The sequence below is a fragment of the Salvia splendens genome, chromosome 3 (genome assembly GCF_004379255.2).
Source record: "Salvia splendens isolate huo1 chromosome 3, SspV2, whole genome shotgun sequence".
Classification (NCBI taxonomy): Eukaryota; Viridiplantae; Streptophyta; class Magnoliopsida; order Lamiales; family Lamiaceae; genus Salvia; species Salvia splendens.
Genome location: NC_056034.1, coordinates 10,387,496 through 10,414,296, shown reverse-complemented (window position 1 = coordinate 10,414,296; position 26,801 = coordinate 10,387,496). Strand labels below are relative to the sequence as shown.

The 26,801-nt window shown below is 40.7% G+C and overlaps 1 protein-coding gene, 1 non-coding gene and 1 pseudogene across 2 annotated transcripts; all 3 read right to left on the bottom strand.

The window, feature by feature from the left end:
- Window positions 1-732: 732 nt before the first annotated feature.
- LOC121796541 lies at window positions 733-17,581 on the bottom strand (annotated as a pseudogene).
- Window positions 17,582-20,183: 2,602 nt separating this feature from the next.
- Window positions 20,184-22,509, bottom strand: LOC121797333 (cell division topological specificity factor homolog, chloroplastic-like). The gene is made up of 2 exons (XM_042196088.1): window positions 22,299-22,509; window positions 20,184-20,969 (listed from the first exon to the last, which is right to left on the bottom strand). Exons 1-2 carry the CDS (start codon window positions 22,389-22,391, stop codon window positions 20,361-20,363), a joined length of 702 nt encoding a protein of 233 aa, XP_042052022.1. The 5' UTR covers window positions 22,392-22,509; the 3' UTR covers window positions 20,184-20,360.
- A 3,823-nt stretch (window positions 22,510-26,332) lies between these two features.
- On the bottom strand, window positions 26,333-26,435 carry LOC121797532. The gene has a single exon (XR_006049895.1). It is a non-coding gene; the product is annotated as a U6 spliceosomal RNA (small nuclear RNA).
- Window positions 26,436-26,801: the final 366 nt, after the last annotated feature.

Here is a 26,801-nt window from a genome sequence, read left to right as displayed (position 1 = left end):
ACTATACTTCTTCGGCCCCTCCTCATCCGCAACCTTGTCCTTGCCCCTCCCTTCAACGGGCTCCATATCACTGATTTCGTGCTCATCAGTGCTAACTGGCGATGTTATTTCCATGTTGGTAGCCGACCCCGGACTAGGCGTTGCATTTGGGTCGGGCGACGGCGGCACGTGCCAGTTGTTGGCGTTGATGAAATCGTCCATCTGCCGTTGGTCGCTGTTAAACCACTCCATAGAAGCCGGAAATATTGGAATACAAGAGGATTGAAATTGAGAAAGTGTGGAAGAGTAGTAGAATGGAGCATAACAAGTGTATACATACGCAAACAAAATTTAAAAAACGAGTGGACTTGCCGCCCATCCCGAAGACATACAACGCCGGGCCGGACTCGCGATTTGCGTCACGGGCACGGCTAACCCTAAGCCGGGCCGGACCCCGGGCGCGGCCCCGTGACGCGACTGCGTCACTGGGACCGTCCCAGGCCGGAAATCGTCGACATTTAACGCTTGGGCCGCTGGCCGAAACCCAGTTGCGGTCCGGCCCGCTAGCGTTTGGGATGCTCTAAAATATAATGTATTCTACTGTTACTGAAAGTAAACATTACTTGCTGCATACACTTACAAAATAAGTTAAAAATCAAAATCAAGTAGCAACATACTAGTATACAACTAAAAGTTAAGTTGCATTTCTAGAAATGAAGCTGAAAAATGACCTCGACAACAACTTGTCCTCGATTATGCCTTCCTCGAACTACTGGCCGAGATTGATTCAATCTGTTGAGCTTCGAGATGATGCATGAATATCTGAGGATGCTCTTCTCTGTTACATAAGGAGTGTATGCTTTGTTAAGCATTCATTATGCTACAAATCATGAACTACCAGATTTAAAATTTACTCAAATCAGCCTCTATAAGAGTGAGTTCTGAAATGCAAATATCAGGTGGTTAAAGAAATAAACCACCCAAATTAGCTTGCAGATAAGGGAAATATGTGCTGGTTTGGAAAGATTTCATGGCTTAGTTGTTGATGCATATAAAGACATGGGACTAACCTTTTTCTTAATAGTCAAGCTTCTCTTGTAATGGAAGTGATGATAATGATGCATAAAGTGTTGTGTAGTTGAAAATTGGTTCATACATAGCAACTTGAGAAGACGGATACGCAAGACAGAGAATAGGACAAGGAAGTCGAGTGACCATGGATACCTTTGATTGGCCTCCTGGTAAGTGTAAGTTGATGCGACCGCCAAGAGCTGCCCCCCCGTGATTACATGCCACAGATGCAACACTGTTTGGAAATGTGGGAAACTGGAATCAAGAGGGATGTTTATGAGAACATGGTAGAGTTAAGGGGCGCCAACATAGAATGGAGTTACAGAAGAAAATGGAAATGGTCAAGGATCCTGCATATTACAGGCACTAGCCATCACAGTAGTTAAGATTAGCATACCTCCAGCAACCGTCTCCTCTTTATGACATCCCATATCGTAGCATAACCCTCATTATCACCAGTAACAACGACTCCACGTAAGCTGAAATAGGTAATGATATAGCCAAGTGTGTTTAAATGTGTGCAATGGAAAGCTAAAAATGAGCGAGACACATACGATGGATTAAATGCAATGTCATTTACTGCCACCAGATGTTGTTTTCCATTCTTATCTTCTGGTTGGCATTTGAAAGCATATCTGCAGAAGTTCAAACTTAGTTGCAAAGCAAGGTGAAACTTAATAATTCCAAGTGCATGAGTTGCCAACTCAATAATAGCTTCGTATCATTTGGGCAGCCAACTCAATTATGAAAAGCACAGGTCGCAAGAAAATATTGATATGTCCGGTGGTGGACACAGGTGAAGGAGGTAAATTTCTACTGCAAAATTTTTCAAAATTTTCAGAAACTATGTTCAGCCATCGCCAAAGTTAATATCTTTGATGTCTAAATTGTTAGAAGTTTAATGGGAAGGAGGTGCTGAAAATTAAAATTACAGAGCAAACTACTTACAACAATGGCCGCCGCATGTAATTGGGAAGAAGGGAAGAGGAAGAAGATGAACAAAATAACAGCGGGCCATCCGCATCCCTGTCTCTTATCCGTCTCTTAACCGTCTCATATCTTCACTATTCATGGGCCTCACTGTACTTTTCACCCCATCTCTTAACTAAAAGACAACACATGCATCCCTCCACCTCTTAACCATCTCATCCCTTAACTATTCATTCAATTTCATTTTTTATTTTTATTTCCAACAAATTCAATTAATAAAACCACACTCCATTAAATAAAATAAAATTACCACTTCAAATTCTAAAAAAATAAAAATAAAAAACATAATCGAAATCCTAAAAAAAATTAAAAATACATAATTTTTAAAGAATCAGAAAAAAAAGTTGTCTAAAACTCAAAACTCTCTCTAAATTCAAAATCTCAAAACTAATAAATGTAGAAGAAAGAGTTGTCTAATGACGATCATGTGCGTCTACTGGTTGCCAAATTTTGCCCAATGACGATCATGTGCGTCGATCTTCTTCTAGCGATTGACGATCATGTGCGTCGATCTTCTACTAGCGATTCTTCCATTATTCGACGCATTTGCTCAAATGGATCCATGAATGAATTAAATTTGGGAGAAGAATAATGTTTGAGATGAAGAATGTAGAGTGTTTGAGTGAGAATAGAGAGTTTTTTTTTATGGTGGATTAATTTGTGGGAATGATTTGATATTTATAGAAGTGATTGGGGGCTTAAAAAAATATTTAAAAAAAAGTAAAAATTTGTAAAAAAAATGGCTATAAACGGCTAGTATATTTTTTGGGATTTTTTTTAAAAATTTTCAAATTTTCCTGAATTTAAAAAAAACAAAAAAAAAAACATTTTTTCAAATAAAAACGACGTCCACTCACGGGCCGGCGAGTGGGCGTCACTGAAGAACCTGAGCTTGCCACATCGCCAACGCTTGTGGCGAGCTGTCTCGCGAGACTTTCCTCCGCGGCGAGATAAGGGACGGGATGGGGACGGGCTGGGGACGAGACGCTGTCTCGATGCGGTCTCGTCTCTCCTAGACAAGATAGAGCCCGCAACGAGAAGCGTTCTTTTAACGTAACAGTATTAATAGTAAAGGTAAATCCGTACTCCCTATTTAAACAGGTGGCACGTTTTTAGCTATACAATTACTATTATTAAAAGTGTCACTACATTTAATATAATTACTATAACACTTTATAAATTGCTTCCTAGATTTGACAACGTTTTTTTATTCAAAAGAACTATTTATTGATTTTTTTTTATAATTTTTAATATTGAGATTTTTTATAATATACTACTTCATCCGTCTCATAAGAGTATGCACTCTATCATTTTCACTCCGTCCCACAAGAGTATGCACCTTTTAATTTTAGAAAAAAATTTCCCTCTAATGAGTTGTGACATATTCTCCACTAATAATTACTTTTTCTTTCTACATCTTTACAAATTATGCATTAAAATTCATGTTCAACCAAAAATGCATATTTTTATGGAACGAATGGAATATATATTACTCCGTCCCTTAAAAACAGAAACTTTCATTTTGGACCGTCCTTTAAAAATAGAAACTTTCAAAACTTTCAATTTTAGGATGCGGACCCCACAATCCACTAACACTACTTTCATTATATTTTCTCTTCCTCTCTCTTATTTTATCTATTTTTTATTTTCGACTCTTATTTTATCAATTGTACATTAAAATCTTTGTAGCTGTGCCGTTTCAAAAGTTTCTATTTTTGACGAAGGTATGTAGTACCAAAAAAAATTTAGTAAAGCCCCTGCCAAAATTTATTTCTGCGTCCGTCACTGGACATTTATATATTTCTACCAAGGACTGAAACATAATCCAGTCCTGAATTTGTACGGACACATTTTATATGGATATCCATGAAGTACTTTTTGGCTTGAAGTGATTTATCTAAGAGTGTCCACAATGGGGGAGCCGCGGCCCCCCATGGCAGAGAGCCGAGAGCCGGGGCGCAGGGCCGGAAGCCGCGGCCCTCCACTGCAGCGGGCCGCGGGAATTTTTTTTTTTTTTTTAAGTTTTGAAAATTACTTTATAGATATACACTCTCATTTCCATTTTTTCAACTCCATTTTACTCCAATCTTTCCTTCCAATTTCTATACAACCTTGGAACTATGGATTCCGACGATGAACAATTCCAACAAGCGGTAGATCTGGAGTTCCAAAACCTTGTTGCAGCGGTGCAACGTGAAGCCGACAAGGCGGAAGATGCGGCGGAGGCCGCGGCTGAGGCGGCGGCAGTCCCTCGGCCATTCTATCATCGGTGATTTTTCGACCGAGATCATACCGGGGCTGACCGCCGGTTGATGGAGGACTACTTCAACGAGAACGCCCGTTATCCGGCAGAAATTTTCCGTCGGCGATTCAGAATGTCGCAACGTCTCTTCGTCCATATAGCGCGATGAGCAATTATACGCTGCCCAGCTCGACAATGGCACGAAAATGATGTCGCAGTCATCATGACTGCATGTATCATATTGCACAATATGATAATAGATGACGAAGGATTTGCTGCAGAGCGGTGGACACCGGAAGATGGTGCTAGTTCGAGCTCGGGTACTGCCATGGAGCCCCTGCAGATGGGTTGTGACATCTCTAACCCGAAACATGCATCATTTTGCATATTAACATATTTATTTTAGTTAATTATATGTGTCATGGAATATTAAGTGGATACCATAGATAGCAATACTTAAGGTTATGATTCTTGAAAAGAAAAATATATATAGTAATAAAATCAATTACATCTATCATGTAATATTGCTTTAAATACTAAATAGTTATTCTAAATGCATGTATATGTGTAAATGTGTGTGCATGTGTACCATGCAGTACTAGTATTTACGTACGTACATATATATATTAAATAGAAAATGATAGTGATCCTAAACTAATATAATATTATATAATAGTAGTAGCATAGTTTAAAAATACAAATATGTTAATATGTACGTGGTCAGTAGTTGATAGTGCCACTGATATTATATGACAAATGTCAAAAAAATAAACTATATAGCATGCATGTTACTATTTATTTTAATGAGTAGCCTTAAGTTATTATTATTTTTAATCAGGGTTAGCATGCTTATATATATATACACGTAGATTGGGGAGAAAAAAAGAAAGGAAAAGAGAATGATAATAGTTAGTAGAGGAAGACGAGAGAAAATTTAGAAGAAGAAAAGAAATTAGAGTTAGGAGATCGCAAAGCAGAATCGAAATTTTAGTTATATATATCTTAAGGATCAAGGAACGTAGATCGGGAATCAAGAGCTAGTGTTCGACCAGATTACCTATCGTGATAAGGTGTGTATAAATCACACTTTTAATTTTACATGTTTTATTTGCTTCCTTGCTAGGTGTTAAACAAAATGAATGATTTGATTATATGATGTGATCCAATATGATTATGTATTATTTGATATAATTTGATGGAATATGATATGGATATGTTATTGGTGCAAATGATATGTTTATGATACCGATTATGTGAATCATTGGATTAAAGAGGGTCTGTGACGGTTTTGCCCTGGATCTGAAATCACAGTGGGACCTTCGGGTCAATCATATTGGGACCTTCGGGTCAATCATATTGGGACCTTCGGGTCAAACATATTGGGACCTTCGGGTCAAATCACAGTGGGACCTTCGGGTCAAATCATAATGGGACCTACGGGTCAATCATATTGGAAATCCCGGGCAGATTCCAGGCTTGACTGTTACAGAATAATAAACTGAATAGAGTGGCATATGCTTATGAAAATGGTTTGTGTTTAAATTATGTTATATATTATTTCTGATTATATGTATTGACAAAGAATATGCTTGATGTTTGTATCATGTGAGATTAAAGGTGGAAATTTATATATACTGAGTTGTGGCTCATATAAACCACTAAATTTTTCAGGAATAAGATAGCAGTAAGGTTTTGACTAACGTGCGTCATAGGAACTCCACGTGTTATCAGGTTCGGCGGCTGACGCATATTGGCAACCTTCTCCGTCTCATCATTTTGCATGTAGATAAATGTATAGTATATAGAGTGGTGAGAGGGTTCCACTACTGTGTAGAATGTTTTGAAATATGTATCAGATAAGTGTTGGTTTGAACTTATATAATATGGGTGTTCTATGAATTAGACACGTGTATTGATTGCTTTTATGATAAGGGATTTATTTATTATAAGAGTATACGTCAGAGGGGTTGAGGTGAGACAGTTTAGGTGGTATCAGAGCGGGGATAGAATCCCGCTGGGACATAGTATTCATGTATATCATATGATACATTTATGTTATAAGTTTCATTTGCATTTGTATTGTCATGAACATATCTCACTGAGGAGAGAAGGGTCAGCCGCCCTGCATCATCAATTAATTATAGAAACATCTCATATACATATTGCATCATATGGTGATTTCCAGTAAATACATGGACCAATGATGAATCAAAGAGGTAGAAACATTAAATAGCACCGAAAAATGGAATTGTTGACTTTATGAGACTACTGATCCAGCCGTGACTGAGATATGGTTGAAAAGGATAGAATATGTGTTTAATCAGATGAGTTGTATGTCAGATGAGCGTTTTGATTACATAGTGTCTCTTCTTTGAAGCAATACTTACTATTGGTGAGAAACAGTCCCACAATCTATGATACAACCTCTGGTACTCAGTTCAGAAGATTTTCCTAGAGAATTTAATGATAAATATATGCAAGAAGTGTATAATGATGAGAAGTAAAGAGACTTTTTGTCTTTACAAGGAACTATATTTGTTGTTGATTACGAGCTGACATTGTTTCAGTATACACAGTTTATCTAGACTATGTGGTGCGAGTTAATTCAGTTGAGCTGCTAGCGAATATTGATTCTCTTGTTCATACACAAATTTGATATTATCACGTGTATAAATTGGTTGTCACTTCATCGAACTAAGGCAGCTTGTCATGTTAAAGAAATGGTAATATAATCATCGAGACGAGATCGAATGATATTTAATGGTATTGACCAATTGCAACTTGTCTTATATTAGCTACATCGACTTTTCAATTTATTCGAAGTGGAAATCTCTCTGGGTTATCACCTGATCAAGAGATAAACTTCACTATTGAGTTACTACCAGGTACTGTATCTATTTCTATTCATCCTTATCAAATGTCTTGATTAGAGTTTCAAGAGTTAAATAAATAGTTGCAAGAGTTGTCAGACAAGAGATATGTATGACTTAATGTTTTACTTTGGAGAGCATCAATATTATTTTTGAAGAAGAAACACTGCGACATTATATATACTGTTGGAAGTCGAATCAAGTGACTGTGAAGAATAAATATCTATTACCGAGAATAGAAAACTTATTTGATCAATTTCAAGGTACATGATATTATGTTATTTACAGTAATGCACTGCAACATGGATTTGGTTTTCTATTTCTGATCTGGATTTCTATTAAAAAAATGGAAAGTTTATTGCTTATGCGTCAAGGACAATCACGAGTACATGAAGCATCTTATTCTCTTTCTGATCTGAATTTAGCAGTGTTGTTTCCTTCGAAGATTTGGCATCATTATTTGTATGGAGGACTTCGTCGAATTCTGGTTGATCACGAAAGTTTGAAATATTTGAAAAGTAAGAAGGAGTTGAATATGAGACTAAGACATTGGATGGAGTTTCTTAAAGAATATGATTGCACCATCGAATACCATCTTGAGAAGGAAAATGTTGTTACAGATACTTTGAGTTATAAGTCAAGCAGAGTGATTATACATATGCAAATAACATCATTATTAAAGTATTATTGGTGGTCGAAGATGAAGAAGAAAGTCGTAGAGTTGTTTCAAGGTGTTTGATATGTCAACAGGTTAAAGCAGAACAGTGTGTACCTACAGGTTTGTTGAAGCATTTAACTATTCTAGTCTCAAAATGAGAACACATTACCATAAATTCTGGTACAGGGTCACCGATAGCACATTTCTTACCTATAAGATGGCGTTGTTTGTTATATCCCTTAGCTGAAAGGTACGCGAGAGATGTGGTACATTTATGATTTAGGTGGTATTCTAGTATCTTATATGTTTGACAGAAATCCGCAATTCAGTATCTAAGTCTTGATAAAGCTTTTCGACAACTATGGGGACATGACTATATTTTGTAATGTTTTTCACCCTTAGAAAGATGGTAAGTCAGAGAGAACTATAAAGACGTTGGAAGAAATGTTTTGTGCTCGTGTTATTGAATTTCAGGGTTCAGGGAATGAGTATATTCTGTTGATAAAGTTTGCGTATAGTAATCAGTTTCATTTATGACAATGTATGAGACATTATATAGTAGAAAATGTAGAAGTTCTATATAGAGATTCTAGAAGTGTCAGAGATTATTCGAGAAACTGTCCAAGATTGACATTATTAAAAGCAGATTGAAAGCGACATGGGATAGACAGAAGAGTTATAAAGCTAAGTTGAGTCCTTGTTATATTGGTCCGTATGATATTGTCGAAAGAGTTGGACCATTGGCGCATAGGTTAGTACTACCTCTAGAATTAACACGAATTCATAATATTTTCCAGGTCAGTATGCTTCAACGTTATCTATCTGATCCTTCACATATTTTGAAAGATACTGATATACAAATTTCTGAGAAATTGAGTTATATAGAAGAACCAGTCAATATAGTGGACCGCCAGATAAAGCAATTGCGAAGAAAAGATATTCTAATGGTAAAGGTTATTTGGCAAAATCACGGAGTCGAAGAAGCGACTTGGAAAATAGAGGAAAAGATGAGAAAGAACTATCCACATCTGTTTACGGGTTAGAAATTTTATTGAGCATGTCAAATTTTAAAGAAATGAATTTTGAGGACAAAATTCTTAAAGAGGGGAAGAATTGTGACATCCCTAACCCGAAACATGCATCATTTTGCATATTAACATATTTATTTTAGTTAATTATATGTGTCATGGAATATTAAGTGGATACCATAGATAGTAATACTTAAGGTTATGATTCTTGAAAAGAAAAATATATATAGTAATAAAATCAATTACATCTATCATGTAATATTGCTTTAAATACTAAATAGTTATTCTAAATGCATGTATATGTGTAAATGTGTGTGCATGTGTACCATGCAGTACTAGTATTTACGTACGTACATATATATATTAAATAGAAAATGATAGTGATCCTAAACTAATATAATATTATATAATAGTAGTAGCATAGTTTAAAAATACAAATATGTTAATATGTACGTGGTCAGTAGTTGATAGTGCCACTGATATTATATGACAAATGTCAAAAAAATAAACTATATAGCATGCATGTTACTATTTATTTTAATGAGTAGCCTTAAGTTATTATTATTTTTAATCAGGGTTAGCATGCTTATATATATATACACGTAGATTGGGGAGAAAAAAAGAAAGGAAAAGAGAATGATAATAGTTAGTAGAGGAAGACGAGAGAAAATTTAGAAGAAGAAAAGAAATTAGAGTTAGGAGATCGCAAAGCAGAATCGAAATTTTAGTTATATATATCTTAAGGATCAAGGAACGTAGATCGGGAATCAAGAGCTAGTGTTCGACCAGATTACCTATCGTGATAAGGTGTGTATAAATCACACTTTTAATTTTACATGTTTTATTTGCTTCCTTGCTAGGTGTTAAACAAAATGAATGATTTGATTATATGATGTGATCCAATATGATTATGTATTATTTGATATAATTTGATGGAATATGATATGGATATGTTATTGGTGCAAATGATATGTTTATGATACCGATTATGTGAATCATTGGATTAAAGAGGGTCTGTGACGGTTTTGCCCTGGATCTGAAATCACAGTGGGACCTTCGGGTCAATCATATTGGGACCTTCGGGTCAAATCACAGTGGGACCTTCGGGTCAATCATATTGGGACCTTCGGGTCAAATCACAGTGGGACCTTCGGGTCAAATCACAGTGGGACCTTCGGGTCAAATCATAATGGGACCTACGGGTCAATCATATTGGAAATCCCGGGCAGATTCCAGGCTTGACTGTTACAGAATAATAAACTGAATAGAGTGGCATATGCTTATGAAAATGGTTTGTGTTTAAATTATGTTATATATTATTTCTGATTATATGTATTGACAAAGAATATGCTTGATGTTTGTATCATGTGAGATTAAAGGTGGAAATTTATATATACTGAGTTGTGGCTCATATAAACCACTAAATTTTTCAGGAATAAGATAGCAGTAAGGTTTTGACTAACGTGCGTCATAGGAACTCCACGTGTTATCAGGTTCGGCGGCTGACGCATATTGGCAACCTTCTCCGTCTCATCATTTTGCATGTAGATAAATGTATAGTATATAGAGTGGTGAGAGGGTTCCACTACTGTGTAGAATGTTTTGAAATATGTATCAGATAAGTGTTGGTTTGAACTTATATAATATGGGTGTTCTATGAATTAGACACGTGTATTGATTGCTTTTATGATAAGGGATTTATTTATTATAAGAGTATACGTCAGAGGGGTTGAGGTGAGACATGGGTGTACCACGTAGTAATGAATACTTGATCCAGCGGTACACCGACATGCGGAGCCAAATATCGCATTCATCACTGCAGGCTGATATGATTGAAGAGGTCTGGAACCGTAGAAGTAGCGCCGCAGAGTGATTTGGGTTTCCCCCAGTGTTTTTAAACTAGATCACTTTCGTTGTATAATTTTCCTACTTTAATATAATACAATGAAATTATTGTTACATTTTTTTTAGGTTGTGAATTTTTTTTGTTTACAATCCAAATTATTTTATTTTAATTAAATTTATAAATATCATAAATTTAAAGACTAATAAAATTTATTAGACATAAATTAAAAAATATTATTACAAAAGCAAACAAATTAATTTTATTTTTTGGAGAGGGCCACATTTCGTGGCCCTATTGTTTTTATACATTTCGTGGCCTTTACCATTGTGAAGGCCACAAGAGAGCCACGAATGGTGGTCGGGCCACATTTGGTGGCCTTCAAGGGCCACCATTGTGGACACCCTAAGAGCGTCCACTATAATGTGGACGCGGCTATAGCCGCGTTTGGGGCGGAAGCGGGGCGGCTATAGTGGGGAAGGTGGGCGGACAACACGCCGCGGCGGTGGGGGTGGTGGACGCGGGATAGCCGCGTTCGGGGCGAGCCCGCGGCTGGGGTGAATGGAGGAAGAATGGGTGGGGCGATGGCCGCGGCGCCCTATAGTGTGGAAACGGGGCGGATGCGGGCTCCGCGGCGGTGGGGCGGCTGTGCGAGAAGGGGGGCGGCGCGGCGGTCGGGCGTCCGTGCCATAGTGGACGCCCTAAGCGACGCAAGTCATAAAGATGCACTGATGACTTGTGAGCAATCATCAGACTCAATCCTGACAGAGACATGACATGGATGTTAGAGCATCCACTATAGGCGGATGCTTTCAATCGCCCCGCCCCCTTTTTTTGTCCACAACCCCACTTTTTTGTCCATAGCCCCAATTTTTTCCAACACTGCCTCACTATAGGCGGACACTTCCAATAGCCCCAAAATTTTGTAACCAATTTTTATTTTAATTTTTTCGTTTCGTTTTTAAATCAGCTAAATTGAAATATTTGCAAAACGAGGTAATTGAGACCGAATATTCGTTGTATTGGCAAAGGTAAAATTATACAACGAACGTAAAAAAATACAAATAAAAACGCCGCCACCGTCTAATCGGTGGCGTCGTCCGATTCCTCTTCCTCATCTCCGTCGCCTTCTCCATCGCCTTCAACGTCTCCCTCGTTGCCGCCGGCCGCCGCTGCCCCAGGACCCTCATCAGCCAAGCGCAGACGACGCTGGATCCGACGTATGAGGTCGGAGTATATATTCTTGATGTACGGGTCGGTTGCCGTCTCGTAATTTCTGCAGGCATCATTCAATTCGTGCGCCAGCTGCACATATACGGTATCCCTCAAGACCGCGCTGGCAAAAGGGGCCCTTGAAGGCAGTGTTGACTCGGGCTGCGGGGCGCGCGATCCAGAAGCCGCCGACGATCGTCGAGAGGAACCGCCGGCTTCTCTAGCGCGTCGGATAGAGGCACGTTGTCCCGGAGGGCGGGCGCGCCTAGAGTGTGTAGCGGAGGGCTCTGCGGCTTGCTCTTCGTTCAGGTCGAACGATCGGGAGCCGCTGCCGCTGCTGTAGTCCCCGGCAATGTTGTGTCTTGTCCGCTTCGTCGCCGGACTCTGCTCTTGGGCACAGATGGCCTTGAATTTTGGGCAGTCCTGGAGAACTAGAAACTCCTCCCACATTGTGAACTTTGGATTGCCGAGCGTGTGGTATTGCTCCATCGAAAGTTCTTTCACGTCAGCCTCGCTGCGGCCACTCTCCGCATGGAGCAGGCTGTTCTGGTATATGCCCGCGAACCGCCGGGTTGCCGGCAGAATCCTAGACCACTTCTTGCGGAGCTGTTCCCCGTCACGCGGGAGGGAGTCGCGAGGTTTGAACTCGTTGTACGCCTACACGACGCGCTTCCAAAAGCTAAACTCGGTCTGATCGGTGCCCAATATGGGGTCTGATGTGGCGGCATCCCACGCCCTCGCCACAGCAACGGACTCCGCTTTGGTGTAGTGGATGGGCTTTTTTTTCCGACTTGAACTGAGCCGCTTTGCGAACCGCCACCGGAGCCGACGCCGCTGTCCGATCCGCCGGCTCCGCTGACATTACCCGATCCTCCACCGCCACCGCCGCCGCGTTGGGACCCTCCAATTCTCGTTGTAACGGGCGTATCCGGTACGCCGGAACTGATCAGATCCATCATCGTATCCAGTGCGTCTTGATCTGCATCGGTGAAAGGAGATTGACTGGATTGGTAAGGGGTCTCCGGACGGGGATGGTTAAGCGAGTCGAGGTTGGGTCTGTAATCTCCAAACGCCGAGCGGCTCAGATTCCTCGCCAAAGGTTGGGTGGGAGAAGACCTCCAAGGCTGAGATGGTGGCGGAGTTGGACTCGATGCCCATGCCGGGGGAGGTTGATTCCAACTCCATGGCTGAGACGGAAAGCCGCCATATCCCGACGGTACGCCGCCATATCCCGACGGTACGCCACCATATCCCGACGGTCCGCCGCCATATCCCGACGGCTGGGATTGATTGCCGCCATATCCCGATTCGTGCGAGCCGGGGGATTCGTCGTCTCCACCGTGCATTTTTTTAGAGTGAAAGTGTTGATAGTGATGTGTGAAAATGAAGTGTGTGAAAGTGGGTAAAAATGGATGGTGGAGGAGGAGTATTTATAGATGTAATTTTCGAAAAAATTAAAAAAAAAAAAAATCAAATTGGGGCGGACGTGCATAGCCCGTCGCCCCACCCATCGCCCCATTTCGCCCCGCGGCCCCCACCATCGCCCCGCCATCGCCCCGTAGGAGGCGATGCCTCTACCGCCCCACAATAGCCCCATTTTTCTTGTCCGCCATGGGGCGGACGTTTGCTGCACTATAGACAGCCCCACAATAGCCCCAAATTTTTGTCCGCCCCATTTACGCCTATGGTGGATGCTCTAAACTACTCATCAAACATCCTAGTTGAGCGCGGATCCCAAAATTTTACTTTTTTATCCCATCCGGCGCTCATGAGTTAACCTGCATATATACAAAAATTTGAGCCTGCATATGTTATTTTCAGGTGTACATAAATCGTAACAGTCCAGCACTTCGAACGCCGTACTGATTTCATAGATATTGCTATTTGCGTAGTTTGAAGGAAATAACCATTTTCTAATAGTCATCTGGACTTGGACGATATCAAAACATTTTAAAACAAATCTTCTCTATTACTAGAGCATACACAATAGGTCGCTCTATGCTCCGCCACATCAGCATTCTATCCTCCTACCCTTCCACCTGCAGTGGGAGGGGCACATCAGCATTCTATTCTCCTACCCTTCCACCTGCAGTGGGACGCCCTAAAGTCCGCCCTATAATTTTCACTACTATTTTGTTAATTAATTTTTTATGTTTTCAAATATGTCATGCAAAATTCTAAAAAAAACACTACGATTAAAGACAAATCCTACATTACTGATTAAATTTTTTTTACAAGGGTTAGAAATAAAAAACAAGTTCACTAAATCCTACATTACTAATCTTTCATTCTCAGCTTGCGGCACAGATCATCGATCATCCACTTGAGGTATTCGGCTTTGCCCGGGTCCTCACACTGCATGAGGGCGTGGTGCGTGTCCAACAACGTCCTCCGGTTGGCGGCCGCCACCAACTCCGCGTAGGCATGTCCCGCAGCCGAAGTCGGGGCCGGGGTCGGGGCCGCGGCCGCGGCCTGTGAGGATGTCGCCTTCGCCTTGCCCTTGTTCTTGGCAGTCTTGAAGCCAATGGGACGCCGGGGGGACACCGGTGTGCCGGAACTCTCATCCTCGTACATCGGTTGGATGAGGTCCATCGGAGGTGCGCCGTTGTCGCCGCTCGTATAATCACCGGCGGCGGTGTTATTCGTCCTCTTCGCAGCAGTCGATAGGGGCATAATCCCTCCTTGGAACTTCTGCTTATCCTTCAAGAGGAGCTAGGAGTTGTAATGCTTGAAATCGTCGTACAATGAAATGTATGACGCAAGCGCTTTATCGCGCACATCAGTTAAACTCTCGTCGTTGCCCTGCTCCCTCAAGCACTTCTCATACTCCGCCGAGAACAAATTGACCTGCTTCTTCACCCGATCCCAGTGCTTGCGAAGCTGCTCCTTATGGCGCTTGTAGGCGGCCGCCGGCTTGGCCTCGTTGTAGCGATCAGCGATGCGCTCCCAGTATGCGATTTGCTTTTGGTTGTTGGCAAACACCGGGTCCTCCGAAATATCAATCCAACACCTAACCAAGACGATGGTTTCATCTGGGTTGTAGTTCGTCCTCCCTAGGGTGAACTCTTCATTCTTCTCCGGAGGCGGCAACTTCTGGGCCCTTTGCCTGTTCCACTTGTTCTTGGTGGCGGAGCCTGAGACGGCGGCGGCGGGGTGGGGCGTGGGCGCGGGTGGGAGACGACTCCATGTCTGACAGCCCGTACGAATCCGTACTGAAATCGGGATCGTACTGGGTGTTGGAGTCAAAGAGTCGGTATTCATCAAGGTCTGTACCCGGCCGCCGTGCACCACCACTGAACAACGGACTATTTGGACTTGGGTAATCACCGGGATTCATTTTTAGTGTATGGAAGAGTGAGAATGGAAGAGTGGAGTGAATGGAAGAGTGAAGTTGCGGACGATGACATACCCTATTGTCCGTGGACGAAGCATAGGGCGCGGACGATGGATATGTCATCGTCCGCAAATCAGACGGACTATTGTTCGCCCCACTTTGCTTATCATCCCAGAGGTATAAGATTAGTAACCCCTGATTCGTGCACATCCTTTATAAATGGAAGTAGCAAGCAGATGACTAAAGGATTACATTCTACCAATATCTTACATTTTTCCTCAGAATATTCAATACAGGTTGCCAAATCTTCATGTTTCCCTATTGCTTTGCTGTTCCCCACACCCATGTCATACCTAGGAGATTTTAAAATCAAATATAACACCACGTAAAGCATTATCAGTTCAAGATGGAAATAACCGAAGTTGCTGAATGAGTTGTAAAAGATGTTCTGTTAGAAATAGAATCAGGCCTGATAGTGAGATACTAAACTGGATTACAGCAGAACTTTGCTCAACTTTAGTAAATTTAAAATTTAACAAATTTCATAGCATAACAATGATTCAATTTATTGGTATCTTTCCACTGAATGTCAAGACTCAATTTCCACATAAAATTTGGTGACTTGCAAACATAACAAGAATGATGCAAGCAGTACTATTTTAATTCTCTAGTTAACAAGTTCACGGCAGGGGCAAAGATTAAACATATATTCCTACTTTAAAAAAATCGCTCAGAAAATAATTTAGCTAAGAACAATATATTCCCAAATTATTGGCTATATTCTAATCAGAGATTAAAAAAATCCCCAATTTTAGGAATATCCAATGTTTTAAAAATCGGACCGGACCGGCCGGTTCGACCGGTCGGACCGCGAACCGGTAGGTAGTCCGGTCCGGGTCACCCCTTTAAACCACCACTGCATTGAACCGCCGTGAACCAGTGGAACCGGCCGGTCGGACCGGTTGGACCGTGAACCGGAAACCGGTTTTCTATTTTTTTTGGAACCGGTCGGTCGGACCGGTTGGACCGGAAACCGGTTTTTTATTTTTTTTTCAAAATATTTTAAAATTTATTGTTGGTAGAGGTTGAACTCATGACCTCTCTTCTAGTTAAGAAGACATCTACCACTCCACCACATGGGCTCATTGAACAATTTGAACATTAAATATTTTTATAGATTAATCATTAATTTTATCTAAAAACTAATAATTCATTATAATTTTATTATTCTTTAATATAATTGTTAATTATAATATACTCCCTCCGTCCCGCACTACTCGCACTTATTTCCTTTTTGGGCGTCCCAGGTTACTTGCACTCTTTCCATTTTTAGTAAAAATTTTCACCTACAACCGTCATTTTTTACTTTCCTATACACTCATTCCTTAATCTCCGTGCCGAAAAGGAAATGGGCGAGTAGCCCGGGACGGAGGGAGTATATAATTATCATCCTTTATATTTTAATGATGCTCTACTTACCACCTATATTATTATTAGTACCATATAAGATTCATTATTTACTATAAATAAATTTTTTATATCACATACTTAATTTATATACCCTAGCTATTGACATTAATGAATAATCTTATCTAAACTAATTAATAAGTACTTAATTCGTATTTAATTATATATTATTTTACGAAATAAATTTTCTTAAATTAATATAAACATTATCTATTTTAATACATGAAATATTAAATTTTTTATCTAGACTAACTAATATTAAATATATATATCTGAATATATTTACTAAATTTTAATATTATTTATATTTATACATCACTAATTATCTATAAGGTTTAATGTATTGTGATATATCATTTACTAAATTTAATTATAAATCATTTACTGAATTTAATATATTAATTGTAAATCATTTACTAAATGATTATAAATCATTTACTAAATTTAATATATTTTTATATATTTACAACAGTAAAACGGTTAGACCGGTGGTTCGACCGGTTGAACCGTGAACCAGTAACGTCGCCGGTTCATTTGCCGATCCGGTTTTTAAAACATTGGGAATATCAAATACACACATAACGCAAAAGGCAAACCTGATAACGGAACCATCGGAATTTGCTGTAAGAGCAACTGATTCACTCTCGAAACAGCAATCTAGAATCCCATTAGGAGCTTCGAACCTGAGCTCGCATTTATCCACATCGAAAAGTCGGAGTGGAGTGTCTGCTCGAAAACACTGAGAGCGGAGAAGTAAAGGTGATTGGGGGAATAGGTTTTACCGAATCCCAAGAGGAAATTAAAAGATTGTTGGAAACCGGAGCAAACCGGATCCTGGAAATGGCGTCGCCAATGGGGCTGTCGAAATTCAAGCAAGAACCATTCATTGTGCTCAAGAATGTGCCAAGGCCGAGAAACTCGAACGATTTTGAAATACAATGCAAATCGATTTAAACCGGAAACTCCCGTCTCTCTGAGACTGAAGATTCACCAAGATTAAATTAGTGAGATTGAATTATTTCGATTGACCCATTTTTCATTAAATTTTTTACTACTTTTCTTGTTTTATGAATTGCATCATTTAAAAAGGGTTATTTTTTAAAGATGGAAATAGTATTTTTTTTATACTACTCCCTCCGTCCCGGGCTATTCGCTCATTTCCTTTTCGGCTCGGAGATTAAGGAATGAGTGTATAGGAAAGTAAAAAATGACGGCTGTAGGTGAAATTTTTTATTAAAAATGGAAAGAGTGCAAGTAACTTGGGACGCCCAAAAAGGAAATAAGTGCGAGTAGTGCGGGACGGAGGGAGTATTATTTTTAAAATTGTGGTCGGTGCATGCAGTAGGCTCGTAGGAAAAAAGGGCTAATTTTTAAGAAAGATTGTTGAGATTTATTTTTATCGTATATACCTTAATCGATATTGTGCTTAATGGTAGTACATTATAACATTTATATTTGATCCATTATAACAATTAACAGCAAAACTAAGTAGTACTCGACACATGAAAATGTATCACATAAGGTCATCCACAACACTGTCACTATACCGTTCCTTAAATTACTATTTGCGGGTCCCACTGTACTTTTTTACTCAATCTCTTAACTAAGGGACGGAACCTGCAACCCTCCGTCCATTAACCGTCCCATAAATTACTATTCATTCAATTTTATTTTTAAATTTTATTTCCAACCAAATTCAATTAAAAAAACACACTTCATTAAAAATAAAATAAAATTAAAACATAAAAAAATACAACTTAAAATTCAAAAAAATAAAAAAAAAGATATAATTAAAATCCTAAAAAAATAAAAATGACATAATTTAAAATATAATTTTACAGAAAATAAAAAAAACTACTCCGCCGTAGAATCATCCCCGGAGACGGTGGAGGTGCACTGAAGCCGTGAGGAGGCGGATGCCAAGTTGTGCCGCCATAAACGCAACTTCGTTAAGCCAGGGTTGGTATTGGGCGGGCGTAAAGCAGGAAGTGTCCGCCATTGTGGCGGTCATGTACATGGCCATAGGGGAGTTGGGGGGTCCCCCCCGAGCCCGAGCCCGCCTGGCTTGATTCGGCTCTGCCCCTCCTCCCTCTAGCCGCCTTCGCCGCATTTCTCCCTTGCGGCCGACGCGCCCACGGGAGGATCCCCCGGCATCATCTGCAGGAGTCTCAACCTCCTGCGAGCCAAACTCTTGTGGCTTGCTGCCCCGAACCGTCACCAGACGAGTATTGGTCACTCGCCGTGTGCTTCGTGCACTTCGACGTCGAGCCCGTGCTGGACCGCACACCGCCGGCCCACCTTTCCTCGTCCTTGACGACCTCCCAAACATCGACATATTTGAATTGTTTGCCGGTGTCGTCAAAGTAGACCCGCAAAGCCGACCTCAGAATGTCGGCTCCCGTGGCTCCGCTTTGGTAATGAGCCGCTTCATTCTTGTGGATGGCGCAGAATCGTTTGACCTCTCTGTCGACTCGGTCAAAGTGAGCGCGGAGCATATTATATGTGCGGCGGCGGGTCTTTTTCGGCTTAATCTCGTGGTAGGCCTCGGTGACCTTTTCCCAGAAGCACTTCCGGGGTTGTTGATTCTCGAAGATGGGATCGTACGAGACGCTGATCCAAGCGTTGTACACCGCCAGCGTTTCTTTGGGGCCGTACGGATGTCGGCCTAGATCCTCCTCCTCCTCCTACTCGTCCGCCCTGGAACTTCCCTCGTCTCGGCCTTCTTCCGGAGTGGGTTGAACCGGATAATCCTCCCGAATCTGGGATAATCCATGCGAATACCGCGGGGCGGAGGGACGGGCGTACGCATCAACATCAAAATTGGGTGGTTGGTACCCCCCCGACGTCGACGAACCCTGGGTGCCCGGCGTCGATGAACCGGAACCACCCAATGTGTTGTACATTCTCCCCCAGTCGTCGAACGCGTTGAGGTCCCACCCGCCATCGCCGGTCATTTTGTGATGAGATGTTAGATGAAAATTGGAGAGGAAATGGAGATGATTTGGAAAGAATAGATGTGTAGCTGTGTGTGAAATGAGGATGAATTAGAAGTATTTATAGAGTAAAAAAATAAAAAATAATAAAAAAGGAAAAACGGCTATTAACGGTAATATTACTGTTTCACATTTTTTTATTTTTTTTATTTTATTCAAATTTTAAAAAAATGAATTATTGCGCCAGCATGACGATGCCCACTCGCGGGACGGCGAGTGGACATCACGCATGGCCTGGGAGCGCGTCATGTCACCTCGGCGTGTGGCGAGCCGTCTCGCATTCCGTCACGGCGGAACGGGACGGGTGACGGGCTGGGGACGAGACGGGGCGCGGCAACGCGTCACGCCGCCGTCCCGTCCCTGAGTGACGGGATACGGGCCACCCGCGTGACGCGTTGCGGGTGGCCTAACCAATAAAATTTCACAGTAATACATATTTGCTCAAGATAAAAATATCAAGAAAAGTGACTACTTTCTAAAATTTGCAAACATAAAATTAGAAGCATTCGTTCAATTAGCAAATTCCAAATATATACAGAAAATATAATGCTCCAGTGGTTACAACACCCATATACCGAGTAGGAGAGCCTCTAGTGCTATGATAAAGAGAAAAAAAAAAAAGAAACAGATTTTCAGCAACATATAATCTCACCGTGTCTCAAGAAACAATTCTTCACATGCTAAAATCCTCGCTGGGAATGTAGAAATCAAACTTGACGTCAACAGAGCCTGAGCTCTCTCCGGTGTCTTTGTATTCCACATTCGTAATGGATCCGGATTCGTCGTCGATTTGATACTCTGTTCTCACTCGCCGCACAGGCACCGTGACGGAATAGATGGTGCCGAGATCTGGGTCTGTCGAGACGCTCAACTGAACTTTGTCCTGCGATTCAATCTCAACAAAATCGGACAGTGCACTGACAACGTTGCTTACTATCTTCTGCTTCGCCTCTTCGCTGACTGCACAACGATCTGAGAAAAGAATCATCTTCAGGCGCTGCTTGGCAATGTTTGCATTGGATTTCCTTCGGGACATGGGTGATGGAAATATGATCTTCCAAGCCAAGTTTAGACGTTCGAAGAAGTTCAAGTTGATCGCGTTGAGGAGGAATTCTTCAACCTCCTGGCCGAAAGGATTTTGTGAAAGCTTATAGTCTCCAAGAACTTGAAGAGGCCGTCTAGAGTGACAACGATTGTTGTGGACATCAAGAACAGCACGTGAAGATCGTGGCATTGACTCGATAACACTAGATGCACCATTGACGAAGACATTACAATCAACCTGTAGAGGGACAAAATATTTTTCTTTCAGATCAAAATGCAGGGCAATGGTTCGAACCTCATCAATGAAATTAGTTTATTTATTTTTCCTCATGGTACAGACAATAAACTATTTATTCCCATGGGGGGATGGGTGCCTTTATTTTTATTGATAGGATGGATTGATAAAAATATTCAAGCTATTCCACCATTTACTTTGCTGAATTAATACTACTTTTGAGCTTGTTTGATCTTCTACCCTTCAAATACTTAATCCTATGGTTTATCAGTCTATCATAGGAAACACCCCCTGAGGGGTAATAACATATGGGTTAGCAATATGCACCAGCCTATTAATGCAGCTTATAATTCATGCTCTTTCTAAAATGTTTGTAGCAGACTCGAAATGTATGAATCTCGGTGGACCCTGCTTTCTACAGTGTACAGAAAAGCCATTGTGTTTAAGAATGAACAATACCGAAATCTTCAGTTTTCCAACTACAACCTAACTATGCCAATTTCCATATTCAAGTTAGAGTTCAATCTGCCCCAAAAAATAATTAATTAGAAGCAAATGTAAAGCACAACATATGGAAATGAGAAACATAAGAGGTATGAAATACAGTATCAGACTATATATCCAAAAAGAGAGTGGCACAAACACAATACATAAACGTGAATTCGTGAACTGAACAAGATGCGAACACACATCGAGCACCAGATCAATTAGGAAAATTATCACTCTAATTAAAGTTCTACTATCGATAAAAATGAAAATAAATGCAGAACCATCAGCAAGAACACGATAAACCTTCAAAAGATCCATTCATAGTTATAAAAGCCAATGTATCTTCACTAAAAGAACAAGATAATCTCTAAAAATACTATGCTTAAAAAAGAAAATCACGAACCTTCACCGGAATAACGCAATAACATCTCAAACAATCCCTAGATACAAATGAAGATTAATGTATTCTCACCAGGAAGAGCAGAATAATTAGTAATTCTCTGGGAAACTCATCTAACAATCAATAACTCAAAATGCCCTACACAGTTTACCCAAAATGCTGAAAAAATAAACTCTAACAGTGTACCTTAACCAGAAAAAAAAGCATACTAACAATTAGTCAATTTAAATTCTATGAGCAACTTTTCCAACATTCAACAACATAATGATAGCCTCGTTTCTGAATTCTATAAAAATAGCCCAAAAATGCAGAAAGCTGCCCTCAATCAGTTTCATATTATCCCATGTTAAACTCAAACATATTAAAAAAAGAAAAAGCTAGACGAAATTAGAGGAAATCCTAAATGAATTAGAAAATTTGAGAAATTGGCGGCGAGACAAAACCTTAGAAGGGGGAAAATGCGACGTCGTGCGAAGTGGATTGAATCTGTATGAACTCAGAGCTGCTGAAACCCTAAGATCTCCTGAAATTGCCATTTTCCTATCAAACTTCCAGCTCGGTTTGATTTGAGGAATGGTTTATATTGGATTTTGCTCTCGATTTCAGTAGGGCTTTCTCAGTCACTCTTTTCGATACAAATTGCGACTTGAGAGAGTGGACACTCGTAACGACGTCGTCCGAGGGTGAACAAGGGGTACTAAGAGCATCCACAATGGCAATAGCTCAGCCATAGTTTAGCCATAGCCTAGCCACAAACTCTTCTTGCCACATCATCAGTACTAAAAACTCCTCCTCCCACATTATCAGGACAAGCAATAGCCTAGCCATAGGCTAGCCACAATAAACAAAATTATAAAAATAACAATCACACAAAATACGGAAATCAACTTACGACACAGATACAGGAAAATGCAATAATTTTATTTAAATATAAAAAAGGTACTTTAAAAAAAATTACATAATTAAAAAAACTAACGCTGTGCAGTCCTCCGTGCCCACAACTCTTCAATTAAATTCTTTTGGAGTCAATATGAGCTTCCACTTGGCGCATGTCGGCATGTGCTTGGAGGCGGCCGACTTCATCGTGAGGTACCCCACTTTGTACGTTGGGGGCGGCCACGTCGTGGCTTGGACCGGCTTCATTATAGTCGTTGGCCCAACTAGTCAGTTGTACACCTTCATCTTCGACAATCATGTTGTGCATGATAATACAGGCGTACATTATATCAGCAATGCAGTCGACATCCCACAAACGCGTTGGACCCCTAATTGTCACCCATCGAGACTGGAGCACACCAAATGCGCGCTCCACGTCCTTGCGCGCCGACTCCTGTCGTTCCGCAAAGTAGGCATTCCTCTCATCTGACGTGCAAATCGCGTATATATAGTGTTTCGAAAATTAAATAAAAAAATTTAAAAAATCGACTGGCCGATCGCTCGCCAATCAGGAGCCTGCAATGGCGGCCAGCCAATCGGCGAGCGCATCGGCCAGCGCTTGGGAATCGGCGTGCGCTCGCCGATTTGGCGTTGGCCGGCTGCAATGGTTCGGCGAGCGGACCGTCCAGCCGCCATTGTGGATGCTCTAATTTCTTAGGGCATCCGCAGTGGTGCGGATGTCCCGACGGACATCCCAAAAACACCTCATGCCACGTCATACAGACTTCCCACTGCGGATGCCACGTCATACGGACATCCCACTGCACAATGGCGGACATCCCCAAGGACATCCCGACGAACTTCCCACGGTAATAAAAATTCACAAATTCACAAATTAAACAATTTACGGATTTAAACAATTTACGGAATTAAAAATTCGACGCAAATACGGAGACCTTACAACCACTTTATTAAAAAAAAGATACATAATTATAAAAAAACATACATAGTAATTAAAAAAATTACATAGATAAAAAAACCGTCAGCTCACTCCTCGGATTCCCCGCCGCCGCCGCCACCCCCTCGTAGTCACTCCCCGACATGTCTCCGAACCCCAAAACGCGCCGCATACTGTTGATGAGGGGTTTAAGCGACCGCTTGTAATGGGGGTAGGTCGATTGGCGTCATTCAACCATTGCACGTAACAAGGTTTCATGTGCTGCGATGCGGGCGAAGGAGGGGTTCTCGGGATTGTTTTGGGTGGGCGCTGCCGATTGGGCCTCGGCGGATCCACTAGCGCTTCCCCCCCTGGCGGTTTGAACTGGAGGTAGTTGTGGCTAATGCGCTACCACATCCTGTCGATGTGCTGGTTCGCCCCAACGTAGGGATCCTCCACTACACTGATCCATGTCTTCGACAGCGCAATACACTCCTCCATGCTCCAGACGGTCCTCTTGTTCCCGCTGGACCCCTCCTCCGCCTCACCACCGTACATCGGGACGGGCGAGGTATTGCCCCGTCCCCTGCCACTCACTGTCCCTGTCCTCCCCCTCATCCCAATCGCCGTTGGTGTGTCTGTTGGAGAATCCCGGATCGGAGATAGCCCCAGCTCCTCCATCGAGAACGTGTTGATGCCAGTGAACTGAGTCTCGAGAGGAGTACTCGGGGGGTTATCCGTCGACAGTAAATCCATATAGGGCCGGTAGACGTTGTCCATCGGTGATTGGGGGACCCCCTGCCTACTCCCTCCGCAGCCGCCAGCGACCCCTGCATCATCCCCGACATCATCATACCGGGCATCTGGGGCATCATCCCCGGCATTCCATACATCATTCCCGGCATTCCGGGCATCATCCCTGGCATTTGGGGCATTCCGGCACTCGCCCCGGGTATCTGGGATATTTGGGGCATCATACTATACCACTGCAGGTACATGTTGTAGTACCCGGGCATCATCCTCGCCGCCATTTGAGGTTGGGGCATCATCTCTGGCATTTGGGGCATCGCGGCGGACACAGGCGTACTCCCGTCGCCGGGAAAATAAGGCGACTGTGACTCGCTCGTAGCGGGGGAATCACATCGTGATGCTCCATTGTTCTTCGAAAGAAAAGTATTTTAGAGAGAGATACTCGTTAATACAAGTGGTGCGAATGAAATGAAGTGCAACAAGACGTATTTATAGAATTTTTTAAAAAAAATTTAATGCAATAATCGGGACGTCCGCGCTGACGTCCGTGAGAGTCAACGCAATGGCAGACGTCCGCACGGACGTCGCGACGGATGTCAATGGAAGGCCGCGGAACTGCGGTGTCCGCAGCGGATGTCCGTATCCGCGTCACATGCACACAATGGAGACGTCCGCCACTGCGGATGCTCTTATGGTTAATATCAAAATAATTTATTTATACTTACATCTTACCCAATTTTAAAGAATAGTTCAAGATTTACTCGAAGTGATAATACTAATAAGGGTATGCAGATGACAAATATTACGAAGTTAAAATATATCTGAAACTACATTGGAGATTCAATTGATTTTTGGTGTAAATATTAATTGTGGTTTTTAAGATATAATGTTAGTTTGCAATTTGCATGCTAATAAGCAAATGAATTCAACATATTGTAGTGTAAAATTGGTTTTGGTTTGGATCGATCAAATTTATTTTTAGATCCTCAGAACTGTGCCGATCTATTTTTGGAACTTTATAAATAAAATTTCTTAAATATGTTTTATACATATATTATCAATCCACCTCATATGAAGTATTAGAAAATAATATTAGTACTAGTAAATTCCGTATCTATACATATATAAAAGAGTTTTGTCTTTCTTTTAAAATATTTATAAGTTTTGTCCTTATTCTAAAATATTTATAAGTTATGAGATCAATTGAAATATTTATGGAATAACTAATCACCATATTATATTTATGTATATTTATTTTATATTGTCAGTCTCACTCAATTTATGAGTTACTTTGTTGACTCACAATATTCAAATTAGTGATTGGACAAAATATAATTGTTCTTTATTATTTTGTAACCGTCACATTAATGAGTCATTTTCAATACTTTATATCTATAAATATGTATCATTGGCAAGATTTTATTTCACTTCTTCATCATCTCCCCTCACTCCATTACAAATGTGCGGCAAAAGTAAAAATTGTTCACATCATGGAATTCCCATTCCTTAACGATCTACAGCCTAACAATACTTTGTCAGTGATTCGAGTGTTGTGCATGCATGTTTATATTCATTAAACATGGACAAACCAATGTAATCTTATTGGAATGTGTGTTCCACGATCGGATGGTATGTGTGTCGATGCTTAGCTTATTACTAATTTTTAGTTATTTATCTAAAACCAAAATCATTCATTGTTTATTTTTCCATGCATGGAACAAGGATTCAAGGCACGGTTCCAAGGAATTTACATAATACTTTCAACTTTTTATCTATAAATATGTATCATTTGCTAGCTTAAAGTTCATTCCTCATTGTCATGTCCCAATGCATCACGGATTCTTTGCAAAAGGAAGAACTTTTCTCGATATGGTTAATACTCTTTACTTATAGTAGTACATTTATTTGAGATTGATTTGTTTCAACGATTTCTCGATTTATGCGTGTCATCCTTGCGCAGGGGCCATGCTAATCTTCTCTGTATCGTTCCAATTTTATCGGATGTCCCCGAAGGGACTGATTTGTTTCAACGATGTTAGTTCATATTTTAGTTTTTTCTTGAAGTTAGTTTGTTTTATTTTTATTAGTTTTGTTTTAATTTTTATGTCCAGACTATAATAGTTCTATTTTTACAAATATAGAAATCACATAAGCTCTGACTATCTATAATATTTTGAAGCTGCAACATTACACATTTGTCACCAACTTCGTCACTCCATAGTTTTCATGCAAAGAAAACACCTAAAGCAACAAAATGACGAAAGGAAGCAAAGAAGACGAAGATCATAAACTATCACATTTGTTTTTGTGCATATGCATAAATCATTTATTATTTATTTTGCTTTTCTTATTATTGTACAATTAAGATTATTCACATATAAGT

Excerpts from the sequence above, each read along its gene's own strand:
- LOC121797333 (XM_042196088.1), bottom strand. The coding sequence starts at position 22,391 with ATGGCAATTTCAGGAGATCTTAGGGTTTCAGCAGCTCTGAGTTCATAC. Across the intron at positions 20,970-22,298 it reads CGCATTTTCCCCCTTCTAAG|GTTGATTGTAATGTCTTCGT; the intron begins GTTTTGTCTCGC and ends GTCCCTCTACAG.